General features: G+C 46.4%; 1 protein-coding gene and 8 non-coding genes across 13 annotated transcripts in view; 8 read left to right on the top strand and 1 right to left on the bottom strand.

Annotated features, from left to right (window-relative positions):
- Positions 1–27,483, bottom strand: part of LOC135910512 (N-acyl-phosphatidylethanolamine-hydrolyzing phospholipase D-like) — a 93,399-nt gene that overhangs the window by 26,806 nt on the left and 39,110 nt on the right. Inside the window, exons 1-2 of one of the 5 annotated variants that reach the window (XM_065442564.2) lie at positions 10,507–10,774; positions 3,081–3,389 (exon numbers count right to left, since the gene is read on the bottom strand). In XM_065442564.2, coding sequence (XP_065298636.2) covers positions 3,081–3,389; positions 10,507–10,620 — 423 coding nt within the window. In that variant the 5' untranslated portion in view covers positions 10,621–10,774. Of the gene's footprint in view, positions 1–3,080; positions 3,390–9,426; positions 9,699–9,731; positions 9,874–10,373; positions 10,775–27,483 lie in introns of those variants that run through there. The other 4 variants (XM_065442567.2, XM_065442568.2, XM_065442565.2 and 1 more) reach the window with 4 other exon arrangements.
- On the top strand, positions 24,308–24,379 carry TRNAQ-CUG (transfer RNA glutamine (anticodon CUG)). Its single transcript has one exon. It is a non-coding gene; the product is annotated as a tRNA-Gln (tRNA).
- Positions 24,454–24,525, top strand: TRNAE-UUC (transfer RNA glutamic acid (anticodon UUC)). The gene has a single exon. It is a non-coding gene; the product is annotated as a tRNA-Glu (tRNA).
- Positions 24,532–24,603, top strand: TRNAQ-CUG (transfer RNA glutamine (anticodon CUG)). The gene has a single exon. It is a non-coding gene; the product is annotated as a tRNA-Gln (tRNA).
- On the top strand, positions 25,772–25,843 carry TRNAE-UUC (transfer RNA glutamic acid (anticodon UUC)). The gene has a single exon. It is a non-coding gene; the product is annotated as a tRNA-Glu (tRNA).
- On the top strand, positions 25,850–25,921 carry TRNAQ-CUG (transfer RNA glutamine (anticodon CUG)). Its single transcript has one exon. It is a non-coding gene; the product is annotated as a tRNA-Gln (tRNA).
- On the top strand, positions 25,996–26,067 carry TRNAE-UUC (transfer RNA glutamic acid (anticodon UUC)). Its single transcript has one exon. It is a non-coding gene; the product is annotated as a tRNA-Glu (tRNA).
- On the top strand, positions 27,156–27,227 carry TRNAE-UUC (transfer RNA glutamic acid (anticodon UUC)). The gene has a single exon. It is a non-coding gene; the product is annotated as a tRNA-Glu (tRNA).
- On the top strand, positions 27,234–27,305 carry TRNAQ-CUG (transfer RNA glutamine (anticodon CUG)). Its single transcript has one exon. It is a non-coding gene; the product is annotated as a tRNA-Gln (tRNA).

Genomic DNA, 27,483 nt, shown 5'->3' with positions numbered 1-27,483 from the left:
TGCTAGGAATAAGTCAATGTCTCAAATACTCTCAATCTAGTAGTTACTACTGAACCCAGCCTTGCATCTAACGTTACTTTCCTACCGCCTTTAAGTGACCATTCTGTTATTTATTTTAGTATTAGTGCAAACCCTCCTACTAATAAAAGAAAAATGAAGACGATACTCGACGATAAAAAAATGGAACTTGGAGGCCAACAATAGAGAGCCGTGTACATTTCTTGACACATTCCTGACTGAATTTGATGATTCTGTGCAAGTTAATTCAGACATGTTTACTGGCAAAGTAAGTGAGTTAATGAACAATGTTCCCAGCCATACCATAACTTCCAACTCACTAGCCGCTGGTATAACACTCACATTAAATGACTTTCTAATCGAAAAAAATGCATTTGCTGCTCAGCCAAGTTGTCCTCGAGTGCTTCTTGTTGGACGACATACAAGGTGGCTTTGAATGACTATGTTTGAGGGTTAAAGTATGCAAGACATAATTTTCTTACTGTTGCTCTGCCATTCATTCTTAAAACTAGCATTAAACATTTCGGAAAGTAACTAAGCCTCTTTCTGATTACCCAATCTTTTTAGACGATGCTACTGCAGCCTATTCCAAAAAAAAAAATGATTCTGAAACTGATCTTAATGAAGCCTTTGTCAAAAAATGTTTTGGGAGCTCTTAATAAGCAACTTCGTAATTTACATAACCATGATTATACAGCTATGTTCCCAGTGATAGTTTATACATCTAGTGTTGCTAAAATCATCCGCAAACTTACCATTGGTGCTATTAACACTAAGTTCTTAAAAAGCACTTCCACCGACTTCTATTGCACTGACAAAAATTTTTAAACAGTCATTCAATACAGGTGTTCTACCTGATCAGTGAAAGGTTGGGAAGACTTGGCGTGGTTGCTCAGTGGCTATGGTGTTCGGCTGCTGAGCACGAGGTCGCGGGATCGAATCCCGGCCACGGCACCCGCATTTCGATGGGGGCGAAATGCGAAAACACCTGTATACTTAGATTTAGGTGCACGTTAAAGATCCCCAGTTGGTTGAAATTTCCGGAGTCCTCCACTACGGTGTGCTTCATAATCAGAAAATGGTTTTGGCATGTAAAACCCCATAATTTAATAAAGGTTGGGAAGCTGGTCCCCCTCTACAAGTCTGGTAAAAAACTTTATTAACTATCACCCCATTTCACTAACAAGCACATGTTGCAAGCTGTTAGGACACGTTATATTCAAAAGCCTTGTTGATTTTCTTGAAGATAACTCATTTTTTTCACTTGCACAACATGGCTTTAGGAAATCATACTCATGCGAGACTCAGCTCTTATCTTTGACTAATAACTGGCATCACTTCCTTGATCGTTCACCATATGCTGACTGCATTTTTCTAGATTTCTAAAAAGCATTTGGTAAAGTGTGCCACAAACTTCTAATGTACAAGCTAAGCCATCTGAGTATTGAAACTAACCTTCTAAAATACATCTGTTTTCTTGTCAATCGCACGCGATATTCAGCAAAATTTTAAACTGTGCGAAGAAGGTGGGACATGAACAGACAGACATGAACAAATTTTGCTGATTCTATGAACCGACTAGCCCAACAATATGCCTTACTTCAGCACACAATATGTTACTGCTAACGGTTATAATTCTATGTGCTCTCTTGACTCAGGTGTGCCCCAAGGCTTGGTTCTCGGTCCTTTGTTGTTCTTAATACATATTAATGACCTTCCTTCACAAGTATCTTCTAACATTCATCTCTTTGCTGACGACTGTGCTATCCTTGGAGAAGTTATTAGTGATTCTGATAATAGCCTTCACTCAAACCTAAACATGATGTCGAACTGGTGCAGTGTATGGCTCATGTAATTAAATATTAACATAAAGTTATGTGCACACCTAGGATACCTAGCACAGCCCATGTGTATTATCTAAATAACCTTTCATTAGAATAGGTCAACTCCTACAAGTGTTTAGGAATTCATATCACATTCAGCCTTACCTGGGCAACCCACATTGACCGTATAGTGAACAATGCTAACTGCACTCTTAGGTACTTGAGGCTAAACATTTTTAATGCTCTTGAATTTTTAAAATTGTTGCTTTATAAAACATTAATACACCCAAAATTAGAATATGCTAGATAAGTCTGGGAGCCTAGTAACATAAACTTAACACACTAGAACCAGTTGAGAATAACTTTGCTCGTAACTACATAACAGAACTGCCAGCCTAAAAGCTATGAAACTGCCCTTTTTCTTCCATCTCTTGTAGCTTGACATAATGTTTCCCATTTAACATTATTTCATAAACTTTTTCACCATGCAGCACTGCATGGTACATTTATTTGTACTTCACACTAGGTATCTCGTCACGTTGATCACCCTTCTATTGTTTAGGTTCCTTGTTGCAGCACAAATTCATTTTCCCAATCACTCGTACCTCGGCCACCACAAGGGTGGAACCGCCTTCTCGCAAACACTGTTTCCATTAGCGATAATTCCTCCTTTCTTGATGCCTTAGCCAACATTACTTACAACTTGGGGTTTTATACACCGACATACATCATATTTTTACTATTAGCTCCATTTTTCTTTCTACTGATTGTATTTCTATCAAATTATTGTTTGTCAACTTGTACTGCTTATGTTGCACCTTTCTTTTTGTTTGTGTATTATCTGTGATATGTGCTGTGACCCACTCCTCTCCGTAACGCCCTAAAAGGCCCTGAGCGTATAATAAATAGAAATACGAAACAGATTACCGGGTTGATGGCTATCCAATGAAACAATGAAAATAACCCAACATTTTCTGTCAATACTCCTGCAAAGCTTTACAGACATTTTATTTGCTCAACTTCTCCGGAGTATATACACCACAATTAACTACCGATCACATTGACAATTATCGCACATATTCTGATGCTCATCACAGCTACGAATCATGGTCAGCCATAATTATTGTCTCAAATCTCCTATGTGTAATAATCAGAAAAGGTTATTGCTGAAACACCTGTTTTAAGTGAAACAAATGATTGCGCACACAAGGTAAGGAATACTTCGAGCTGAAGACTTACTGGAGTCCTAACCCTAGGTGTTCCAGGGTCATTGGGGTCAGCCCGGCTTTCAAATGTGAACTGGTCTGACCCGGAGGAGCAGATTAGAGAACAGCGGCGAATGACAGCAGGCCTCTGTTGCTGCTGAAGGTCACCGCTGCCTAGCGACTGATCCGAATGGTAATCGGACGTGTCTGAAGGGCTCGTGGTGCCTGACTTGGGCTGCGGTGATGGTGGCTCGGAGCGACGCGGCTGTGCCTGGGGACGGCCATTCCGCGACCGCGAGCTCATCTCGCGCATGGTGGAAGCCTGTGGTGGCAGCGCGGTCAGCTGCAAAGACAGGATGAATCAAGTTTGTTCAACATCAGAGGTGCAGAGAAAGTGTACATGCGGTTGGTTATGTAGCACACGGGGGGGGGGGGGGGGGGAGGGTGCAAGGTTAAGACCTGTGAGGGGGAGACCCATGCAAAAGAAAGTCACTGTAACAAAATTACAGCATCCAGTGTTTCAAAGCACTGGACTAATGTGACAAAGAAGCACAAATGCAAGTACCAGTAAGTGCAAAACAGGTGTCAATATTTTGTGACAGCATACAAACAAATTGTATCAATAATAAATAAGCATTAACAAATTTAAGTAATTAATGACAACATACGGCATGATTTCAATCTTTAAATATTTACCCCGGAATGCCCAAATCCAATTTCACATGAAGGAAAATTAGCACAACTTGTCTGCCTTTATTTCTGGCCAGGGTTGCTGCAGTCATACAGAAAAAGGAAAGAAAATGTTGCGTGAGCAAAAAGTACAATAACTAATTATTCATTAGATGGTTTCCTGAACTGTCTACAACAATAATTCAATGTATCGGAAATGCTATTATGGGCTTCATGTTAAGTGTATTAACCTTAATTATGAATCTTGTGCTGTAAAACTTGAAATATAAAAAATAATGATTGTGCTTCATGGTTTTACATAGACTTCACTCGCTGGATTCAAACTCTTAATGCGGATAAGCAAATAGATGGTCACTGCCATCCACAGTCTAACTAAAGTTGTCATGTGGACTTTTTATGTAATTTTTTACTTTTTGTTGCTTTGCTCTTCTCTCTGCCGCTATGACTTGTACTCATTTATTGTATTCTTTTGCCAACAGTGTGAAAGATCATGGACTCGTGATTTTACCATCCTGTAAAAGATGGTGCAGTATGTCTAAGTAAATAGATAAGTTCAGGGATGGAGGAACTGCTGAATTCTGCTGATTTCCTAATCGTTTGCCCTGCCTCCCTCTGTTTGCTCCCTTTTCACCTTTTTCGTCTTTAAACCTTGGAGCTGGCTTCATAGGTCAGTCTTATTTGCCTATCAATAGGTTTGATTGAATTATTTGGGTTAGGGGATCTCAAAGGAGTAGCAAGAAGGAGACAGAAGCAGAGGATCCTTTATGCAATTCATTGTGTTATCAAAGGCATCTTTAGTTTAAAAGAAAAATTTCTGTGCGTAACTAAAGGTAACCCATAAAGTCACACACACAAAAAAAGGAAAAATCTTCAGTGATGTGGTGAAAGTGACATTTTATGAATGGACAAAGACGTTAGTGGAGAGAAATGTAAAATAAAAATCGTATTTTGAAAGAAAACTGATCGTTAAACCTCGATATAACCAACTTCAATATAACGAAATTCTCGATATAACGAAGTATTTCACTTTTTATAACCTCTTGTCCAAAGAACACCATGTATCTAGAACCCCAATATAGCGAAGTGTGTTCGTATGCGATTTCAATATAACGAAATCTCACTGCCACCGCAAAGGAATGCCGAAACAATATAAAGGAAAACATCCGCGGACGTAGATGGGCAAATGATTGAATTCTAAGGGGTTGCTTGCAAACGCACCTTTCAAATTGCGCGCAGCGCGACAAGAGCGACCGCCCAAGTGTAGCCGCATCATGTTCCGTATTAAAGTCCAAGCGCGATAAGGCCGCGGCTGTAGGTGCGGATGAGCGCATACACAGCCGTGCACCCTGCTTTAGAGGTTATCTGCCCCGTGTGCAAAGAGTGGGCGTGTCGAGACGGCGTGGCGCCTTGTAAGCTGTCTTCCCGTGCGTTTAGTATAAGAGGTTGCGTAATCTCGAGTTCCGGTGACCCGTTGGAGCGAGAGGCAGACGAAGTCTTCGCTTGCCCGCTGCCGGCGCTTTTCCTGATAGCGTCGTCCCAGCGCGGGCGACGCTATCAGCCGCGGGGCCGAGTGCAAGCGAAAGCGTGATCATCGTCGACATACGTGGCGTGAAACCGTATCATTCGTCGCCGACTCCTAAATTTATTAAAACGAATTGTTTTTCTCGTTCAAATTTGCATTTTTAGATTGCCCGATAATTAAAAAAATTCTGCGGCCCCTTTCCGTTTCGATTGGTGACTGCACTTATTTGCTAAAGGGTCGAATTTCAATATAACGAAGCAAATTACCGATTTTTACTGACTTCGTTATATCGAGGTTTAACTGTATGTGCTTGTAAAATAAAAGCCTGGGGTACCAGCTCAAGTGAAAAGTCTAATGGACCATGTACAATGTGGCGCCTGTGATCAGCAAGAACACCTAAAAATTGTGCAGGCCAACAGCTCCTTACCAAAAGTTAGCTGACAAATTAAACAATTTCAATTGTGTTTTCATTCAACTATTGCTAAAAAGCAAACGTGGCAAGAGAAGTGTACTCTGGAAGAGATAAGCTTGAAGCTTGCTGTTATTTCAGAAAATGTTCATACCATGCTGCTGCTGTTTAATTTCTTTATGAAAGTGACGGAACAAGAGGATGAACAAAGTTTTGGTGACAGCACATGTCTTCTCCAACTCGTCACTGTCTGTCATCGATTAAGCATCTCCAAGTGACTGCACTTCCTTTATACCTGTTATACAGTGCAGCTTCTTGGAATGAATCAGCAATGCAGTGTGTTTTGCATCAATATCTATGCCGCTGTCATAAAGGTATAGCACAATCACATGGTGGGGGTTGGGAGGAGAGGTATGTACTGAGGCATACAGCATTCACCGCACTAAAGTCTGAACTTTTTGTATATTTCACAGGAACGAATTTCATCAGAAACTTATTTTTTGAGGTTGTTCAGAAGGAAAAAAATGACGAATAATGGCAAATGCACACCTAGTATGGTCTCCATTAAAGAGTGGAGAACGTACCAACACATCAGTGGCATGGTGTGACAGAAACGTGGAAACTCACTGGTACAGCAGTGACATCGAAAGGGTTAAATAGCTATTGCACTTTTGATGACGAATTCAAGCACAGAAAATCAGCTGCTGTATGCATTGCATGCAACATTCGCTGGTGTATTGATAGCTACCTGTATCAGCTGAAAATATTACAATGTTCACTGCAGAGCTGTTTTTTCCATATGTAATAAAGCACGGGAAAAAGTTGTAGGCTCAGTCTGGCTTTGTTTTCTCTAGCATGCCTACCATTCTGAAATGTTAATTCATGTATAGTTTGCATCCATAGGTAGCCTACACCATGCGAAATTTCAACCTTTAAACATGTATAGTCTAAGGGCGCAGAAAATGCGATATTATTATTATCACCTTGTGTGTGTCAGCCTGACACACACCTTGATGCAGAAGACACAAAAGGCTCAAATGCTTTGTTACCTGAGTATTTTGTTGTCTATAGGGAAAACAGCTTCCCCTCATACAGATGTGTACGTGCCACCCAATGTACATGGTTTTGTTCTTAGAATCTTGGGTAAAAATGGCATTTCCCTGCTCTATTCTCTGGCATTTCCCTGCTCTAAGTGTTCTCTACTTGAGTTCGCTGCTTATAAGTGGTCTATCAATGTACCGTGTATGGTTTTGCTGCCTGCTAGGCGCTGCCGCTCAAGCCTTCAAAGGCTTTGGCAGGCCTGTATGAATGTACTGATTTGATCATTGGCAATAAAGGTATTATTATTATTATTATTATTCAGCAAAGCTGCTTTAACAATGGCTTACGAACGAGAAACTCCATCGAGATGACATCTAGCAGAGTCATTTCCTCGACATGCAGTACTTTTGAATAACAAAAAGAACTCGTGTGTAAGTGCTAAAAATGCTTCTTCTCTGCCGAGACAACAAGCTGATCCTGTAAGCCTCAAACTAAACCATGCTGACACCAAACCATGGTCAGCACCAATTAGATACCCTGGCCAATGGCAAATAGTTAGGTTTCGCCGAAAGAAGCAGCAAGCGGATATTGGGTAATGTTTTCAAGGGAGAGTTTTGTGGAAGCCAGGCGGTTCAAAACAAGTGCGTGTCAACTCACGTTATTTCAAACTCCCAGGGGCCACAGATGTTTGTGTCACTTGGCCAACGGCGAACAAGAAGTGCACAAAACAGAACTGTGAGCTGTTATATAAACAGCTTGTGCCAGAATAAGCAACTGGCCAACACCGGGCTCAGTGGTGAAATGAAGAGGAAGAGTCCCTACCACGCGCAGACATCCAGGTTGTCAGCAGTGCAAACGTGCAACCATATTGGTGGTGCCTATTTGTAGTATCACCTGTTAGCATACACAGTTACCTGAATATGAAATATGGAAACATACTGAGAATTCAAGCCTAATGAATGTTCTCTAGCTCATCAGCCTTTCTTTGGCTGCATCAGCTTACCCTATGATATGCCACACAAAATTGAATTAACCGAAAGCCTTTTGCAAACTATGTTGCTTTGAAATGCACTGAAAAAACTGGGCCAAGTAGAACTAGAAGTAGAATGATTAGTTTTCACTGCACATCTCCATAAATTAAAAGATAACTCATTATATGTAAAAAGAATGTGGGAAATCAGCATGCACATAACTTCTGCCACTACCTGCACTGCTAATTTTGAGGTCCATAAGGGCAGAAAGCTGGACTAGTAGGTTAGACAACCTTCTGAATTAGACCACAGAAAACAGTACAATAGAGAAAAAAGCGGCTTGTTTCCTTCTATGTCTTGTTGTCTGTGCGGCTTCAGAATTAACAGCTCAAGTGCTTGAGTCATGTACGCATGGCAACGAGTAGTAACTGGCCTTCCTTGACCACAAAAACGTCCAGGCAATTCAGTTCTACTCACTTGTCCACCAGAGTGGAAAAGTGTGTTTGGATTCGCAGACACTGTTCACATTCAACTCTATCGCTATCATGATGTAATTGAGTCCTGATTTATATACAGATGCTTGCTTGTATATATCATATTTGCACAATTTTAACGTGCACCTTTTTTGAATAAAAGGGGTGTTCAAATTTATACAGCATAAAGGAGGTGTTAGACTTCGATAGCGACTAGCGGCTAAGGTTCAGCTGTGTGCGTGTCTGAGTGCCTTTGTATGTTCTGTAAAATCGTTTCAACACTGTATGCATTCACTTAGGTTTCATTGCTCGATGTGCACGTTAGAATCGGCACCAAGTTACTTTTCTTCCATACTTGGGTGGTAATATAACTGCGCATTACAATTGGTTGTGCGGTAGAATCGTGCAAATATGATAAGCACTCCACATAGGATTGCATAGTGGTGTGCAACTAGTAATTTTTGAGACCGAATCAGATATGAATCAAATATTGCTTGAAGCAAATTGAATCGTATAGTTTTTGTGTAATGAACAGCCGTTATCAGAATTAATATAAAACGGTGTTCACATCTGAGTATATTTAAAGATAGCAAGTTTATTAAAAGCACAAATGGAGCGTTAGGAGCAATAAAGGAGTTTCTTCGCATGCAGATGACTCTTCAGAGAGTGTGAATTATCGCTGTATAGCCTGTAAAGTATGGCTACCACAGCGACATAGCCTGCTCCACTAAGCAAGTTCTCATGTTTTATGTCTATACTGCGCCTGCGGGAGTGAAAGTTTGCTGTGTGCTTGCTCCAATTTTATGTTTAATTGGGCGCAGTTGACGTTCTCAAATATTCAAAAAGTGTTCGAAAACTATTTGCATTTTCGCGTTGTGAGTATTAGATTCGAAAACTGAATCAAATAGTACACTAATCGATTCATTATTCGAAAGCTTCAAATATTCGCACACAACTAATATTGTGACATGCCGCACACAAAGAACACAATTAAGTAGAAAATACTTGTGTAACAAATTCATGCGTGGAAGCAACTTTCATTCACATTTGCTGCACCTGCAGCAATTTCGCTAAATAAGAACAAGCTCCATGCTGAAATATTGTTGGTGTAACATATGTGTAATACCTGGCATGCACGTGCATACAACATATGTAGGGCCGCAGACATGCACAAAGTTCCTGTTTGCACTGTTCCGTGACAACTACGGAATTAAACACATCGCGTGGCATACTCCTCCCATGTTTTGTCAGACTCCGATATCAAAATTCCATACCTGTCGTAAAACGACGACGCCACCGCGAAGCCGAGATAAGCTAATCGCGAATGCCGACATTATCACATGCCGCTGTCGCGTACGCAGGTGTTTCAGCTGCTATACTACAATCGTCACAAAAAGGGGCCGGGAAACAGCACTGTATTGCTGTGACGAGCGGCAACTCGAACCACGGCAGCTCTATACCGGCGCTCGCCCCCTAGCCGTGTACGACGCAGACCGCGCGCCGATGGGTAGCTTACAGGCCGCGGTCGGAAATCGAAACCGCACGACGTACTACGTACGACACACCACCACCCGCTTACCTCATCCGGATCACGGCGCAACGAAAACGCAAGCGCACCCTCTCCCCTCTCTGCCCATGGCTACCGCGGCGAAGGACGCGAGCGGATGGCAGGCCCTTCGGGGAGCGCCGGGCAGCTGGAGCGACACCGATGACGAGGAATCGACGTTGCGTGAAACAAAAAAGAAAGAATGTTCTCCCCCCCCCCGCGCTGTTTACTCAGAATTTTGCCGCGGAGGATCCGGGGTCTCGCCTCTTTCACGCCGGCCCTCGTCGTCGTAACATCTGCTACGGGCGAACCCTCTCCCCGTTGCCCTCGCATCCCGCTTTGCTGGCGCTTTTTCGGTTTCGAAACTGACGGGAGCGGCCCACGGCCCGCGACTCGAGGCTCCAACGGGCACGCGTGCGGCGGGCCCACCTCGTATAAAACGTGGGCGTGCTGTTAACGTGAGCGCTCCCGAGCAGAAACGCGAACCGTGGAACCGAGATAAGCACCTCGAAAACGTCGGGGCACGACACAAGCGCGCGCGTTTGGAAGATCGCCGAGCAGCGAGGTGAAGTAGGATTTACAGGGCAAGAACCGTCGCGTCGCGACAAATCGAACGGTGCACGCGGATATGCTCCGTGCGCCTCGGCGACCGAAGACTACCGCACACACTTTCACCTGGGTCGATAGGCAGCGTTCGAGGCGCGTGGTTTCGGGCACCGAAGTGACGTGATCAGGCAGGCGTCGCACGGTTTCGGATGCGTGGCATCGGGCTGCTTCGTACGTGACGCCGCGCCGTTACTGCACGAACCTCGGAGAAGACGGCGACATTCTTCGGGGCGGCGGAGACGGTGGCACTACTGGCGATGGCAGCAGCGGCAGCGGGGCCCAACGCGGCCCGGCAGATGCGCACCGCTTTTAGCATCGGCGGCTATGTTTAGGGCCCCGGAGGACACGCGGTCCGTACCCAGCGGCTGGGGAACCGAAGGGGAAGGAAAGCGCGATGTCCGAAACTGCGGGTCGGTGGCGCCACCTCGACGGTAGCTGCGGAAGTTCTGGCTTCGAAGCGTGGGCAGCGTGGACTGCGTGATCGCCGACGCGACGCGTTTGAGCGTTTCCTCTGAGATCCTCAAAGGCCGTGCGCAGCTCATTCATCGTTAAACATGCGGCCGCGGCTGCGCAGCTGTAGTAGGTAAGGTTTGCTGGTGTCAGCAGGCGCTGCCGACCGATGCGTCAACCGATGCGTCAACGGTGATCTCAACCTACAACGAAGGAGAGAAATCGGAACAGCAGTCAATGGAAACGGCGCGCACGAACGGTGCACTGAAACGAGAAAGGGACAGCCCGTTCGCACGCATTGTTTCCATTTAATGAATGCGTGCCAACTCGCCCGCAGAACGGCGGCTGCGGGTTACGTAAAAATCTAAAAGCAACCAGCTCGCGGGCTGGTTCTAATTAAAATGCTTGTTTGACGAACATAAGGACATAAAAGGAGTTCAGTCCTTGGGGCTACTTCAGGTTTTTATTTAAACAGTGTACCACTTGATTCACTAGTTCGTTGTCGTTTATTCGCAGACGACTGTGTTATCTACTTGAGTATTCAGTCAGCTGAATATTAATATTGGATGATCACCTGAAAGCCATTCCCAACCCGGTGGCAGGAAATGCAGATGAGCCTTAATATTTCAAAGTGCGCACACATGTCATTAACGAGAAAGAGGAATACTTAGAAGACACATACACCATAAATAAACAACGACGCAATTACGAGGGTTGACAAATATAAATATCTTGGTGTGATCACACACAAAACGCTCAACTGAAATGCTCGCATTATATACAAAAGAGGGAGCTGGGCTGGGCTGGCGGCATGCTGGTACATGGAAATTTCGGGATCGGGGGGGGGGGTGCCCCCTGGATACGCCCCTGCCTATTGCAGAGCGCGTACATCGGTTCTCAAACGTGCCAGTAACATAGTCATCGCAGAAAAGCTAGAATATATATTCATAGGCAATACGTCGAACCCGCTACATCATAGACTCAGCCGTGCGTCGCGGTCAGTCGTAACTATGCGTTAGTGTATAGTTACATTTATAGCACAACATTTATCCATTCAAAATAACTTACAGGCCCGAAGAATGGGCGTTGGCTACATTGTGTGTATAATAGTGTATACAACTGCTCAGTGAAGCGGGAAAGGTGACAGGCTGATCACCTTTCCTTTGAGGCATTTTAACGGCGATTCTAATGACGCCAAAATACGCTTACAGAACGGTAATGTGCGTCTAGATGGACTGTCGCTGTTGCGCCAGAACATGGTTGCTGTTTACCATTAAATAAAATTATGCAGCGTAGGTTGTAAACATAATCCAGGAGATCGCACTATAATTTAGGGGCGCAGCGCTACTAACACGTGTTCTGCATTTTCATTTGGGACACCCAGACTTGTGTTTCTGGTCCATTGGTTGAGCACAGTGATAAAAGGTGACCCGCCGTGGTTGCTCAGTGGCTATGGTGTTAGGTTGCTGAGCACAAGGTCGCGGGATCGAATCCCGGCCACGGCGACCGCATTTCGATGGGGGCGAAATGCGAGAACACCCGTTTACCTATAGATTTAGGTGCACGTTAAAGAACCCCAGGTGGTCGAAATTTCCGGAGTCCTCCACTACGGCGTGCCTCATAATCAGAAAGTGGTTTTGGCACGTAAAACCCCATAATTTAATTTTAGTGATAAAAGGTGTCGTCGCCAGCTAAGTTGCTAATGCTGCTTCGGTGTATCAGTGACGCCAGCTTTCATACTGCACAGTACTGGTCAGGCAAAAGCACGTGCATCCAACGGAGGTGTTCAAAATTCTTGCTATGTACCAATCTCGGTGGCCCACACTCTTAAAGTTTGAACCCTTTGGGCTGTATCTTGTCCCAAAACGATAATCGTCGTCTGGCCTTGCCCGCGTTTCCTTTCTTTAACGCTGCGAGCCCGGTACTTCCAGGTCACGAACGGCATGCGCGTTATCAGCATGACATAGCATTCTCGACAGGAAAGTAGCGAGCGCAGCGTGTTACAGAAAGGAAACGCAAGCACGGCAGATGACGCACTCTAAAACAAAATTACACCTTTTGAGTCGTACCTTGCCACACAACGATAAACGTCATCTCTCTTGTCCGCATTTCCTTTCTTTAACGCTGCGAGCCCGGTACTTCCCAGTAACGAATGGCATGCGCGATATCGACATGACGTAGCATTCCCGACAGGAAAGTAGCGGGCGTGGCGTTTTCAAGAAAGGAAACGCAGGCAAGGCAGGTGACGATGATCGTTGTGGGGCAAACATACACTTCAATTTTCTTTCAATAACGTACGCCGGCATTTCACATGTAATTTATGTTGACAGCAAAGCAACTATATAAGTTCTTTTGTGCACAGTACTGAATGAAGGACGTGCGCACATGTAGTACATGGTACAATATTACGACTGAGTTCGTGTACGCGTTGTTATAAACAATATGCATCACACAGGCCTCGCTGTAGGCTTTTATCTGATGTAATTAAATATCGATTAACGAAGTCGCCGCATCATTGGTATAGTCCGACTCTTCATATTTTTTTGCATTAAATGAAAGTCCGGGACCTCGATTGAAACCACAGAAGCAATGCTGGCGAGCCTCAGTGCACCATAATTAACTTAACGTACCGTAACGGCTTTTCGGTAGCCAGTTTTATAGTTTTGTTTCCCAGCAGGAGACTATCGTAAAGTGATTACTCAGAAAGTGGTCACATGGGAGCAGGAAATCGTCACGTTTTGGCACTCTCTCCAGCAGTGCCATTATTTTAATCGTCCAATTCCGCCATGTCTGTCTACAATGTCCGCATTTTAAGCCAATCAGGGCGGCCGTAGCAGCTCCCTCAGCAAATCAGAACTGATAAAATGGCGAATTCGACGACATCGCGAAATGTGACACTGTCCAGGATAGCACCCCAGGCTTCCTAACTCTGGACTGCGTCATAAAGCCGCCATGTTGTCAAATTCTGTAATGGCGGTATTTTGAGCCAATCAGAGACGCCGTATAGCAGCCCTCTGGGCCAATCAGTTGATAGGATGGCGAGTTCGACACTGCGGCAGAATCTTACGATGTCCAGAATAGCAGCCCGGCTCTCCTGGTCATCTCATACAATGCTGCTGATCGTTGTAAGGCCTGATGTAGTAGCATAGCAGACTATAGCGAGTGAGCCGGAGCGACCATCGATGTGTGCGGATCCGACGTGACCACGTTACGCTTTATGACGTCGCGACACAGTCACGTCCTGGTAAATGACGCCAAAACTGTCTATAGAAAACCTGTTGAAATAGATTCCGTAGGGCGCTCTGAGGCTTGTCGGTATTGACGTGAAACGTCTTTAAAATCAGTCAGAAGGGGGTCGCTTTGCTAATACCTCATGTAACGAAACCGTGCTACAGCATTATCGCTTATAGATATCGTTGCAACCGTACTACCTGCGCGCCTCATTTTGATATCGTTGTGTAGCGGAAAGAAGCCATTACTAGATCATGCACCTGTCGCGTGCACATATATATGGTGCCATCGTGGCACCACGTATGACGCAACCGAAGTTAAACTTAGCCCCGCGCCCGGCGTTCGCAGAGTCGTATATAGTTCCGCAATACTTTTGTCCGTCCGAGCAGAAATGATCGCGTTTCAAGGAGCTCACTGTGTCATGGTGGTAGGTATAACTTATCAAGCTCATGCTGGTACTCATTAGGACATATACATAAGGCCTGAAAGTGTGCAACTCGTTGCAGAAATTTCACGTCTGCTCGGCTATGGCGCCCTTGCGTTCGACGAGTACGCCGTCCAGAAATCCATGGCGTGAAGAGACTCGGGGCAGGAAGACACATTCATATCCAACTCCCTTTGACCATGGCGGAACGTGTCCTTCTCCGTAGGGAGCTAGCGCAGAAGATTGAGGCCAACGCATGCACCCCGACCTTCTACCGAGTGCTGCGGGGGTTCGAGGGACGAAATAGTGTATATGGCTGCGTTATGCAGTAACTATAGCACAGGTCAGTCTCTGGCTCCACCATTAGGGGAGGTAATTTCTTTGCCCTAGTGCCCAAATGCCCTTTTGCAAAGCAAACGGGCCCACAGCGAGTATAGGGAAGCAAGAGCGATTGCAAAATTAGTCCGTAAGACGTCCGCTACATATAGCTGAAACATAAGTTAGGTGCGTAAGCTTTCTCATGCGTGAACAAATGTAACTTGTGCATTTGGTTACGTCATTTCTGTAGTCTCGTGCCCATCAGAGTTGCGGAGTGGAAACTGAATCGATTCCGGAATCATTCCGCACTTTTAAACAACCGGAATTTGAAATGGGAACGGAATGAAGTCACCGGTTGGACGTCCAGGTGGAATGGGAACGGAATGGGAGCCCAATAGTCGGGAATGGAGTCGGAATGGAAGGGGCACGTATCCTGGAACGCTAAATGTCGGTTTTGAACGAAACAATCAAACTGGTAAATTTGCTATTTGCACCAAACAAGACTTGGCCAATGAGTTACATTTCTCTTACAGTTTTTTTTTCAGTACCTACCTATATGTCATTACCTCTGCCGCGGCAATTATAAACAGTGTATTCCGCACATTCTACCCTTCTGATGACACAGAGACCTTTCTGCGTTAGAACACTGAATTGCATTTAAAAGGACAGCAACTTCTAGATGTCAATAACTATGATTCGCGTTTAGCAAGAGCACAATATAGACCAAAGACACAAGGATGGAGACCAAAAACGCCGTTGCAAACTATTGTACCCAACGGGAGTCTACGGTGACTTGGACTTCGCGCCACGCTTTTTGGCGCACTGTCGAGTATCCAGAATTTGCGATAACAGGAGGTCAGAGAGATGTCCCGGAAAGGAAATGGCGCCCACTAATAGGCCACCATGTAGATGTAAAACAAAAAAGAGCCCCTGCAATAATACGTTTCGCTTTTATGTTTAGAACGAAAGAAAGCAGAGCTAGTTGGTAAGGATTCATTATGCAAAAAGGTGAGGCGTGCAGACAGGACACAATTTACGCCTTGTTGTCCACTTCTCTACTCTTGTGTCCTGTCTGCGCGCCTCACCTTTTTGCATATCGCTTTTATGTTGGTCCACAAATTGACAGAATACATAATCTATAGCTGGATGCATTGCATACACAATTCGGCCCAAGGTTCTCTTCTATTTTGCTTTGTGCGACTGAGTTTAGGAGAAATTTCAGAATTTGGGAAATGGTGGGTCAGCTGTAGGGGATAGTATATATTCAATGGTGGTCCAGCTGTGCCATTTGCGCCATTTCACTACAATTTGGCACGCCTCCTCCTGGCTGCGCCCGCTCAAGTGCCATCTGCGCCAACTGCGCAAAAGTGCGGTATTTTCGCGTTTTAACGACAATGCAATGTTGTCAGCAGGGTTATGCAGCTACAATCAACGACCGATTCTTCGGACGTCCGATTTTTCGGACGCCTTCGCGTCGCCGCCACGGTACCCCATACAGTCAATGTATAAGAACGTCTGAAATTTCGGACACAAAACCCCTTCGCTGTCCGATTTTCTGAACTTCTTGCCATTACCGCAGGCCCGAAACGGAATTGATGGTGGCCACCACCGCCACCTTTTTGATTATCTCGCCGCCTAGAACAGTCGCTTTCGCACGCAGATCCTCTGGCAACCGTAGCCACCACCGCGGCAACGCTAGGCCTAGCTACTTCGACGTTCGCTACCAAGCTTCTTGCGGTTCGGTGCCGTGTTTTTCAATAAAGCAATTCGCCACTGTTAGCAAAGTGACGCGGACTCCGCCTTTGTAACCCGCGCCAGCTGCTTCGAAGCTCGGACAGCACGACGCGTTGCATATTGCAGGTTTCTGAAAGTCAGCTTTGCCTCATTATAGAAGTGTTACGTGGTGAAGCATGCGCGAATTATTGCGGTGAAGCATACCAAGAGTGGGAAAGGGCAATTGTCGCGGGACACAGTATGCATTCCTTAATTATACACGCGTGCACCCTCCGTCTCTTGTCACAGTACGAGCACCGATACGCCTAATAATTGTACTTGGAGGCCTTCAGAGCTACTTCGGACGTGCCTGCGGCAACTTCAGCCCTTGGAGGCAGTATAAGGTCGGTCGGGTATAGGCAACAAAACTTACGGTATTACGCCGAATCGACTCCTATCTATTCGCAGAGGCCACACGACACACGGGAAGCCGACAAACCACATCCAAACGAAAGCGTGTATGCGGGATGGTACGAACGTTTTTCTCGACCGCCATCCCCATCCTTGCGACTCACCATACTGAGGCATCTCAACTTGGCGCCGTTCATAGACATATAGTCTCTTGTCTAGCGTCTGGCATTGTTATTGGACGTAATATACATTGTGTCTTGTGCGGTAAAGCATTTCAAAGCACATCTATCATTTGGAATGCACGTAAAACATTTGCCATCCCTTTTTGTCTTGCGCCTGACAGCGCAAATTGTTCTATAGCTCAGTTGTAATTTTTATCTCTGTCTTGCACCCAGGCGCATATCTTTGTCCTCGTTAGCCTACGAAATTTTATTTCCTTGCTACAAAGTGAAGTTCCTTGCCCACCCAAATAAAAATGTTTGCAAAATACCGTGCATGGTATACTGTCCGTGGGAAGGCAAGCTTAATTGGTAGCTGTTGGCTTTGTGCCTTGCTTCACTTGTGAGCAGCACTTATTGATTGCATAGTAATATCAAGTTTCGCCAAATGGCTACTGATTACTGCTGTACTACTCCAAGTGTTCCGAAAAAAAAAATTCCGCTCCAAAACTGCTCCAGAATGCTGGTGTGGCTGTTTCTAAATTGCTCCAAATCCTAAACCGGCAGGACCACCACTTCTATTGAAAAAATTGGTGCACCATCGCGTTAGATATTAATGCCACAATCGACTTAATCCAAAATTGAAGAAAACCCGCGTGAACGCAGCAGGCGTAATTTCACTTATAAAGACCTCAGACTACATTAAAAGACCCTGTAGAGACCAATAAATGTTTTTGATGATGGTTATGATGATGACGACGACGATAATGATATAAAGGCTTCGATTATTATAGACCGTTTTTGCAGTTCTTGTTTTGAAGAAGGCCATTGAGTGAGCCTTTACCCGCGGTATCTTGGCGTTTTGCGATGTAAGGAGTGGCCACTCCGGAGTTGAATTGATCTCGGAATGATTCTGCATTTTTTAAACAGTCGGAATGCTTCGGAATTGAGAGGGGACTGTAATACAGGCTGCCACCATAAATTGACATGTTTTGAAGATATATTTTGCAATCATATCAGATATCTAACCCGCGGAGTTAGCTTATGTTTGTACGCGCTATTTGACAAGCAAGACCATGCAATAATTGTCACGTGGTAGTGGTGTGGTGTCACGTGGTAGTGGTGGTGTCACGTGGTAAGAAAGCAGCAAAACTGAGAATGACGAAACTAGCGTTTCATTGGGTGAACTTGTGCCCTCAAAAAGAGGCTACGCTCAACGAACGGCGACAGCGGCGAACACAGTCTGCGACCGTCGAAATTCTGATCTGCCGGTCATGTGCGTCGGCTTTCATACACGAGTCATCGAACGTTCCAGAGAAATTGCTGGTGCCTGCGTGTCCTCCGGAACGTTTTACACCATTCGCTTCACGCATACATGCAAGCAAATTGCACAAGGTTCGGTGGCAACAGACAGCGGATAGAACCATCGATAATATTCCAGAAACTTCCGACACATGCAGGCGCGTCCCGCGCTGAGCGATAACATTTGTTAGACTGTGAAAAGCGCTCAATCGAAAAAGAAAGATGAGCGAGTCCACGTGTCAATATGCAATGATGCTTTATCCATTTCTTTCTCGAACCCTATATTACACTCGCAGTTCTCTTGGGTAGCCATCTTGTACACGCGTTTACGAAATAAGGTTCCTTGTGTATGGTTATCTGTGTATTGACCAGACATGTGCTTCTACCGTCTGAGTGTTCGCGCAATGCCTCTGTCGAGGGACTGATGATCCTTTTCACAGCATATGTATCGGCACATAAACTTTTTCAAATACCAAAATTAAAGAAAGGCTTCTTTTAAAAAAAAAAAGATATGCACATCTAATGTATATGCTGAAAGACTATGCTTTTATAAACATGCTTTTATGCTTTTATATGCTTTTATAAACAGGTTGATGAAATGCTATCAATTCGCGCATTTCATTCCTCCATCATCTCTGGTATAAAGGAAAATGGCGCCTGCGCATGCGCATGCGCACTCGCGCAAAGCATCGTGACACGAGCAGCGATCATCTCAAAAGCACTGGTTGGCACGATGGGAGCGTACCAGCGATTGTGACTTTTGTCGTTGGCACAGTCCGTCAGGGAAGCCCGCTGGCAAAGAAAGCTTCACTATAAAAACACTACATATATTAGCAAGAGGTTATAGCCAACAACGGGCTACAGAAATAATTAACTGGCCACAAATGTGATATTTCACAAAAAGGGATCTCGAATGTGATCCTTCTCAAATCTCGGTGAGACCTCTTCCTTTTTTCTCTCGCAGCGCGCGGTGTGTGTTTAGCGAGCAGAGGCAGCGCTGCATCATGCTGTCCCGTTCTCCGGCGTGGTCTAGTGGCTAGGATTGGTGATTCCACTTCCGGCCACCGTAGTGTACGGTCGTGTAATGTCGAGCTCCCTTGGAGCGGCGAATGCGGCCCAGCAGGGCCGCGGTAACAGGACAGATGCACAGGATTCTACGGAATATGACGTTATTTTGCCACAACTGCCATCAGGTTCGTCTGTTTGAAATACTGTTTTTCTTCACGGCAGCGTTAAAGCCAGGCCGTTTCGAGCTGAGGACTTCCGAGATGCATTGGATCGTCTGGAACTGCTCCCCGAGGTAGTTGCCCTGGGGGCGTTTCAGATGAATCACGTGTGGGCGGTCACCTTCAAGACTGCGGAAGGAATGAAGAAGTTGCTCGCCGTAACTGATGTGACTGTGAAGAATCACCGCTGCCTCGTGATAGATCCGAGCACCCATACTGTCCGCCTAAGGCTCTATTGGCTGCTTTACCACATACAAGATGAAGACGTGCGCGCTGCTCTTGCACCGTACGGAAAAGTGACGGACGTTTGCAGAGAGCAATGGCGTGTACCAGGACTCGGCGATAAGGGCTCCTCAACACGGACGGTTAATCTGCAACTCAAAGGTGGCGTGACTTTGGATGAACTGCCTCACCAGCTACGAGTGTGTGGCATTACGGCCCTTGTGGTGGTACCGGGGAGACCGCCGCTTCGCCTGCGGTGTCAGCGAACAGGGCACATTCGCCGAGACTGCCGCGTCCCACGGTGTAAGCTCTGTCGTCGGTTCGGACATGACGACAGCCAGTGCGCTAAAACCTACGCAAGCGTAGCAAGCCAAAGGAGCCGGGAGGACCCCACCGAGCACATCATGGACGAGGCGGACGCGGCGGAGGCTGCGGGAATCAAGGACAGACAGCCTACGTCGGCAGCTGTTGAAACGTCCGAGAAGGAGCTTGTGAAAAGTGTGGGAAGCGACCACAGTGACGTGGCACCTGAACGACAGGTTACCGCTACGCCAACGTGCTCCGTCAAAGACGTCTCCGATACCACTCAAGCCTCGCCGAGTAGCGACCAAGAAGACATGGACGTCGCGAGCAGCTCGTCTGCGAAACGCCCACACACGCAAGTTTCCGAAGGTGACGAAGGGGGCAGCGGGAAGGCACAGGAGCCGCCCAGGAAAGAAAGTTCGTACCGCCGTCCTTCTTTCAAGCCAAAGCCTCACATTCCGCCGGATTCCATTCCGACGGTACCGAAGGCGCCCCCATAAGAACGAGGGCGTCGCCCAGCAATGCCTGTATGCGAGGTGAGGGACGGGCTGCAGAGTACAATTGTAAAGTTCGGTCGCTTCTGCTTAGGAGAGAATTGTGCGCGTTCTGAGAAATGGCAGGATGTATGGGTTCACTTGAACTAGTAAGCTTGTTTTTTTTTCTTTTTCTAAAAAAAAAAAGAGGAAATGGCTTCAAAATCTGTAATAGCGCTACGCATTGCTACGCTCAATGTCCGAGGCCTGGGCGCGAAAAGGCGGCAGTACCAGGTCAGCCGGTTACTGCAAGAGAATGATTTAGACATAGTCGCTCTACAGGAAACAAAAATTGAAAGTGAAGAGCGCACCGACCGAATGGTTCAAACATTTAGAGCGCGGTACAGTGCGTGCGTTTCCCATGCTGTCGGCAGTTCCGGTGGGTGTGTTTTGTTGTTGCGGAAATCTTTAGAAATTGTACCGCAATCTGTATTTGTTTGTGATGAAGGTAGAATGATTGTGTGTGACTTTTCGCTCTGGGATTCGGAATGGCGGGTAATTTGCATATACGCCCCAAATAATGAAAGAGAACGCCGTGACTTTTTTGGAAAACTTGATGTCTATTTGAAATCTGAGCGCTATATTATCTTGCTGGGAGACTTCAATTGTGTTTGTTTTTCTGACGACCGGAATAACTTGCTTGTACGCGATCAAAGTGCAGGTTTCTTGCTCGCAGCAACCCGAGAGCGTGAATTAGAAGATGTTGGTACGGTGTTTTGCAGTGGAAAGCAGACTGTGTTCACGCATTTCCAACGGGGCAGTCACGCGAGATTAGATCGAGCTTATATATCAGCCAGACTGGTTCCGTTGTGTAGAAGCTATGACGTGAGGCACGTATCCTTCAGCGACCACAGTCTTGTAATGTTCTCGCTCGGCAAGAGAAAAGAAAACCGCCCTTTTAATTGGTGCTTATGGAAATTCAACGTCAAGCTTCTGGACGACGCAACCTTTCTCGCGTTTATAAAAGAACATATACGAGAGATGCTTGCTAGTGAATCCGCGGGGTTTATAGCGATGTGGGAAGAGTTTAAACAGGAATTTAAAATAACAGCCATTGAAAGAGCCTCTGTGTTACGCTACAATGAAAAAAGAAAAGAAAATGAATTGCGAAATAAGCTTAACGTATTGTTGTCGATAAAATGCCCACAGCCAGAAGAGTTGTCAACAGAGATAAGGAATATAAAAAATGAGCTTGAAATCATTGATGTCAAGAGATATAGGGGGTCAGTGATACGTGCGCGCTCAGAGCATTTGTGGCTCGGGGAAACGCCCACAAGGCGCGCTTTGGGCGAAGAGAAAAGATACGCATCGCAAAATGAAATAAAAGAAATTGAATACGGCAACGTGCGTAGTAGCGATAGTAATACAATACAGCGTGCCTTCTTCGAACACTACAGAGAGTTGTTAAGCTGCGAAGGAGCGTAAGAAGCTGGCTTTGATAGCGAATACTTGCCTTTAATGCCGAGGCTAGATGATGACGTCAAGACAGTCCTCGAGGAACCAATTACGTTGAATGAGATCGAAACCGCAATTGATGAACTCAAACCTGGAAAGGCGCCCGGACCTGATGGCCTAGGCGCAGCTTTCTACAAGGCATTTAAGCATGAACTTGCAGTCATTTTACACCGTGTTCTAGCCGAGGCTTATAAAGTAAAATACATGCCGCCTTCTTTCCGAAAAACCTATACAGTGCTGATCCCGAAATGCGATGACCCTGTAAAGCTGCTCTCAGTGCGGTCGTATCGCCCCATAACTTTATCCAATGTAGATTATAAGATATTCATGAAGGTGTTAGCACGAAGGTAACAGACAGTGATGACATCAATAGTAGGCCCACACCAAACTTGTGGCATAAGAGGTCGCTCGATACTTAATAACATACATGTGGCAAGAAGTATTCTGGAGTGTTGCGATGCCTGGGAAGGAAGAGTTGCTATGATGCAACTAGACATGGAGAAGGCCTTCGACCGTGTTGTGCACAGTGTGCTCTTTTCTATTCTAGAGCACGTGAATGTTGGAAACATTATATTAGAAGGCTTAAAACTGTCTTACGAAGGGTGTAGCACTAACTTATTAGTGAATAAACAACTCTCTGGTAATAACTTATGTAGAAGCATAAAACAAGGATGCCCAGCTTCGTCACTTCTCTTCGCAATTTACTTGGAGCCTTTTTGCTTAAAAGTTATACACAATGAAAAAATACGCGGTTTCCGTTTAATGGGCAGTGAAGTAAAAATTCTCTCCTATGCGGATGATGTAGCCGTCTTTTGTGGGGATAAAGAAAGTGTCCGTGAAACTGTTAAACAAGCTCGAACGTATTGCAAAATGTCTGGAAGCGCTGTTAACTGGGAGAAGTGCGCCGGTTTTTGGCATGGCAGCTGGGATGAGAAGCCCAATGTCTTTGAAAATTTACAGTGGACAGTCTCTCCTACAAAATATCTAGGAGCACCTTTAAACTGGTATGATGAGCCTACAGAATACTGGAGAGAAGAAGCTGAGAGAATGCGCCAGAAAACTACGAAATGGGGCGGAAAAAATTTATCCATATTTACCAGGTCAACTATTTGCAATACGTTCCTTGTTGCGCGAATTTGGTATGTGTTGCAGGTGCTCGCTATGTCACGAACTAGTGCGCAGAAATTGCATAGAATTCTTGCAACGTTTGTGTGGGATTCAACATGGGAACGCACAAGTCGTCTCAACTTATTTCACTCACTGAAAGCAGGAGGGCTCGGCTTAGCTCATCTTTTTCTGAGGCAGATTGTCTCAAGGTTTATTTTCTTGCGGGACCAGCATGACCCATTTTTGCGAGCAGTGCTTCAAGTGAGACTGCAGAATGCTCTCCCCGAGTTTATTGTGTCATCGTGTGGCGTTACTGGAAGCGGCTTGTGCGGGTATCTACGCGAAGTTGTAAGTGCCTTCAAGATTCTTCGAGTACGTTTCTCTTTTGATTATCTCATTATAGTATCAAAGAAACAATTGTACAAAGATCTCCGTGACGTGATGCTTCCAGTACCTTTATATCGAGCCATTTTTTCTGTCGGTCCGGGTAAGGATGTTTTAAAGAGAGTTAAAAAAATGCCGGTTCGGTCGTCTGTGAAAACTTTCTTTTTTCAACTCCATAGTGGCACGCTCCCAGTCAAACCCTGGCTGCAGGAAAAGGGCTTTTTTCTTCCCTGGTCAGTTGATTGCATTTTATGCCGCAAGCCAGAAACAGTAACACATATATTCCTAGACTGTTTAGATTCAATTTTTCATTGGGACGTCCCCCAGAGAACGCTGAAAAAAGATTTGCCCCTCACACCATATGGAATTAACTTTCTTGCGGTTAACAATGACGGGGGTGTGCCCTATGACATGTTCATGGTATTAAGCATGCATAGCATGTGGAAAACAAGAATGGCTGTCAGACATGCAGATCCTATTGTAAGATCGGTAAGAGAAAAATTCATTGAAAGCATTGCCTATATCCGAGATGTGTACCAGTCCCAGGACGAACAGCCAACATGGTATCCTGTACTTAATGACCTAGTGTCATTAAAACGTTTTTAGCAATGTCGCGTCAACAAGCTACTGGTTGGCGCTTTTAACATTTTTGTGTCGGTTTCTCTGTTTTGTGTTGTCACTTTGGAAATAAAGAAAAAAAAAGTGGCTAGGATACCTGGCTTTCACCCAGGAGGCCCGGGTTCGATTGCCGGCGTCGGAAGGGTGTGGTCTCATGGTGTAACGGTTAGCACTCTGGACTCTGAATCCTGCAATCCGAGTTCAAATCTCGGTGAGACCTGTTCCTTTTTTCTCTCGCAGTGCGCGGTGTGTGTTTAGCGAGCAGAGGCAGCGCTGCATCATGCAGGCCCGTTCTCCGGCGTGGTCTAGTGGCTAGGATACCTGGCTTTCACCCAGGAGGCCCGGGTTCGATTCCCGGCGTCGGAAGGGTGCGGTCTCATGGTGTAACGGTTAGCACTCTGGACTCTGAATCCAGCAATCCGAGTTCAAATCTCGGTGAGACCGAGATTTGAACCTAGGCATAACCTACACCACCCAATTCGGACCAAAAGTACCCATCCCTCCAAACATTCGTGATCAGCTAGTTATCCCGCCCATACCTCGCAATATGCACCCTGAACACAATCCGGAGCGACGTGCAGAAAGAGCTAAACAACTACAAAAGCGCTACGACCAAGCCGCTGACGTAACCTACGTGGACGCAGCAGACTACCCCAACCAAAACGCCATGGCGGTCGTCGCAGTCGCGGGTTCGCAGTACCACCTCTCCGCGGCCGCATCAATATTCGCCACGCAACCCGAAGTAGGAGAAGAAACGGCCATCGCTTTGGCCTACGCGGCTACCAATGCACACTGCATCATCAGCGACTCAAAAACGGCCATTCGTAACTACGCAAGAGGACTAATAGCACCCCAAGCGCAGAAGATTCTCTCTGTGACTCCTCCCTCAAGGCAACGCCGCGTGCAGATCATCTGGGCCCCTGGTCACTCGGGTCTGGCTGGAAACGAAGCCGCCCACGATGCCGCCCGAGCTCTCGCACACCGGGCGCATCATCCTTCTCCTGCGTCTTCCGATCCCGCCCAGCCCTCTGTTCTGCATCGCGGTCACGCGCGGGACCGAATGGTCACGTTCGGAGAAATTCTACTGCACTACCGCAGAGAGCGGTTACGCTACCCCCCAGCACACAAAACACTAAGTCTCAATCCACCACTTGGCGACTCCTTCAGACACGAACTTTTCCGAACCCCGTGCTTTACAACCGCATGTACCCCGATGCATACTCACCACTCTGCAAAGCGTGCACAGCCCGCGCCGACCTCAATCATATTATTTGGCAATGCCCCGAAGCCTCACCCACCAACACCTCCCGCACTAACACACGCATCATTAGTACGGCCGAGCAGTGGGAGACATTGCTGCTCAGCTTGGACCCAGAGGAGCAGCTCTGGGCCGTCCGGATGGCCGAAGACGCCGCCAGAAAGCAAGAACTGGCCGCCGTCTGAGGAAGGGGGGGAATGGGGGTTAGTCTCCCGACCCCCGCCACCCCTTAACCCCATCAAGGACACAATAAAGTTTTATCTCTCTCTCGGTGAGACCTCTTCCTTTTTTATCTCGCAGTGCGCGGTGTGTGTTTAGCGAGCAGAGGCAGCGCTGCATCATGCAGTCCCGTTCTCCGGCGTGGTCTAGTGGCTAGGATACCTGGCTTTCACCCAGGAGGCCCGGGTTCGATTCCCGGCGTCGGAAGGGTGCGGTCTCATGGTGTAACGGTTAGCACTCTGGACTCTGAATCCAGCAATCCGAGTTCAAATCTCGGTGAGACCTCTTCCTTTTTTATCTCGCAGTGCGCGGTGTGTGTTTAGCGAGCAGAGGCAGCGCTGCATCATGCAGTCCCGTTCTCCGGCGTGGTCTAGTGGCTAGGATACCTGGCTTTCACCCAGGAGGCCCGGGTTCGATTCCCGGCGTCGGAAGGGTGCGGTCTCATGGTGTAACGGTTAGCACTCTGGACTCTGAATCCAGCAATCCGAGTTCAAATCTCCGGTGAGACCTCTCCCTTTTTTTCTCTCGCAGCGCGCGGTGTGTGTTTAGCGAGCAGAGGCAGCTCTGCATCCTGCAGTCCCGTTCTCCGGCGTGGTCTAGTTGAGGCAAGTTGTCTCAAGATTTCTTTTTTTGCGAGATCAGAAGGATCCCTTCTTGCGAACAGTGTGCCAACTACGTTTACGAAATGCGTTACCTCAATTTATCGTAACCTCAAGAACGGCAAATGGCGCAAGTCTCCGCGGATTTTTACGGGAGGTAGCTTGGTCCGTAGAATTCTTGCATGCTCGCTTTTCATTTGATTATCTTGCTATTGTTGGGAGGAAAAAATTGTATAAGGACCTAGTTGACGTTTGTATGCCTGTTCCTTTGTACCGATCTATGTATTCACCGAGCACAGGGGCAGATGTATTGAAGCGAGTGAAACGGATGCCAGTGCGATCTGGGGTTAAAACTTTTTTCTTCCAATTGCATACTGCAACCCTTCCCGTCAAACCTTGGCTACAAGAAAAAGGCCTCTTTGTCGCATGGTCGATCAACTGCAGCAGGTGTAGAAAACCAGAGACGATCGAACACATATTTTTGGACTGCTCGGACGCACTTTTCTTGTGGGACATTCTGCAACGTACACTAAAAAAGGAGTTGCCTATCACACCGTACGGCATCCGTTTCCTTCCAATTCCCAGTGAAGGTGGTGTTCCTTATGATATGCTTATGGCGTTGATTCTACACAGCCTGTGGAAAACACGCATGGACGTCAGGCATGAAAGACTGGTTATTCGCCCAGCTAGAGAGCACTTTACTGAAAGCATTTTGTTCTTGCGCGAGGCTTGCGATGCACGACAAGATAAGCCTGAATGGGCTACCTTGTTAGATGAACTCGTCTGTCTAAAGCGGTTCTAACAATGCACGCCTGCCAAATGACGGCAGGTGGTTATATCACCACAGCACTGTACATATCATCCTTACGCCATCTGTATGTCTGTTTCAGTTGTCAAAGAATGGCAATAAAGAAAAAAAATCCGGCGTGGTCTAGTGGCTAGGATACCTGGCTTTCACCCAGGAGGCCGGGGTTCGATTCCCGGCGTCGGAAGAGAGTGGTCTCATGGTGTAACGGTTAGCACTCTGGACTCTGAATCCAGCAATCCGAGTTCAAATCTCGGTGAGACCTCTCCCTTTTTTTCTCTCGCAGCGCGCGGTGTGTGTTTAGCGAGCAGAGGCAGCTCTGCATCCTGCAGTCCCGTTCTCCGGCGTGGTCGGATTACACTTCCGGCCGCGAAAGCCTACGGACGTGTTTTTCATGTGCTCCAACGGGGCGGTGTTAGCGGCCCAGTTTAGCCGCGGAAACA

The sequence above is a fragment of the Dermacentor albipictus genome, chromosome 6 (assembly GCF_038994185.2).
Source record: "Dermacentor albipictus isolate Rhodes 1998 colony chromosome 6, USDA_Dalb.pri_finalv2, whole genome shotgun sequence".
NCBI classification, from domain to species: Eukaryota; Metazoa; Arthropoda; class Arachnida; order Ixodida; family Ixodidae; genus Dermacentor; species Dermacentor albipictus.
This window is presented reverse-complemented; position numbering and strand designations above follow the sequence as displayed.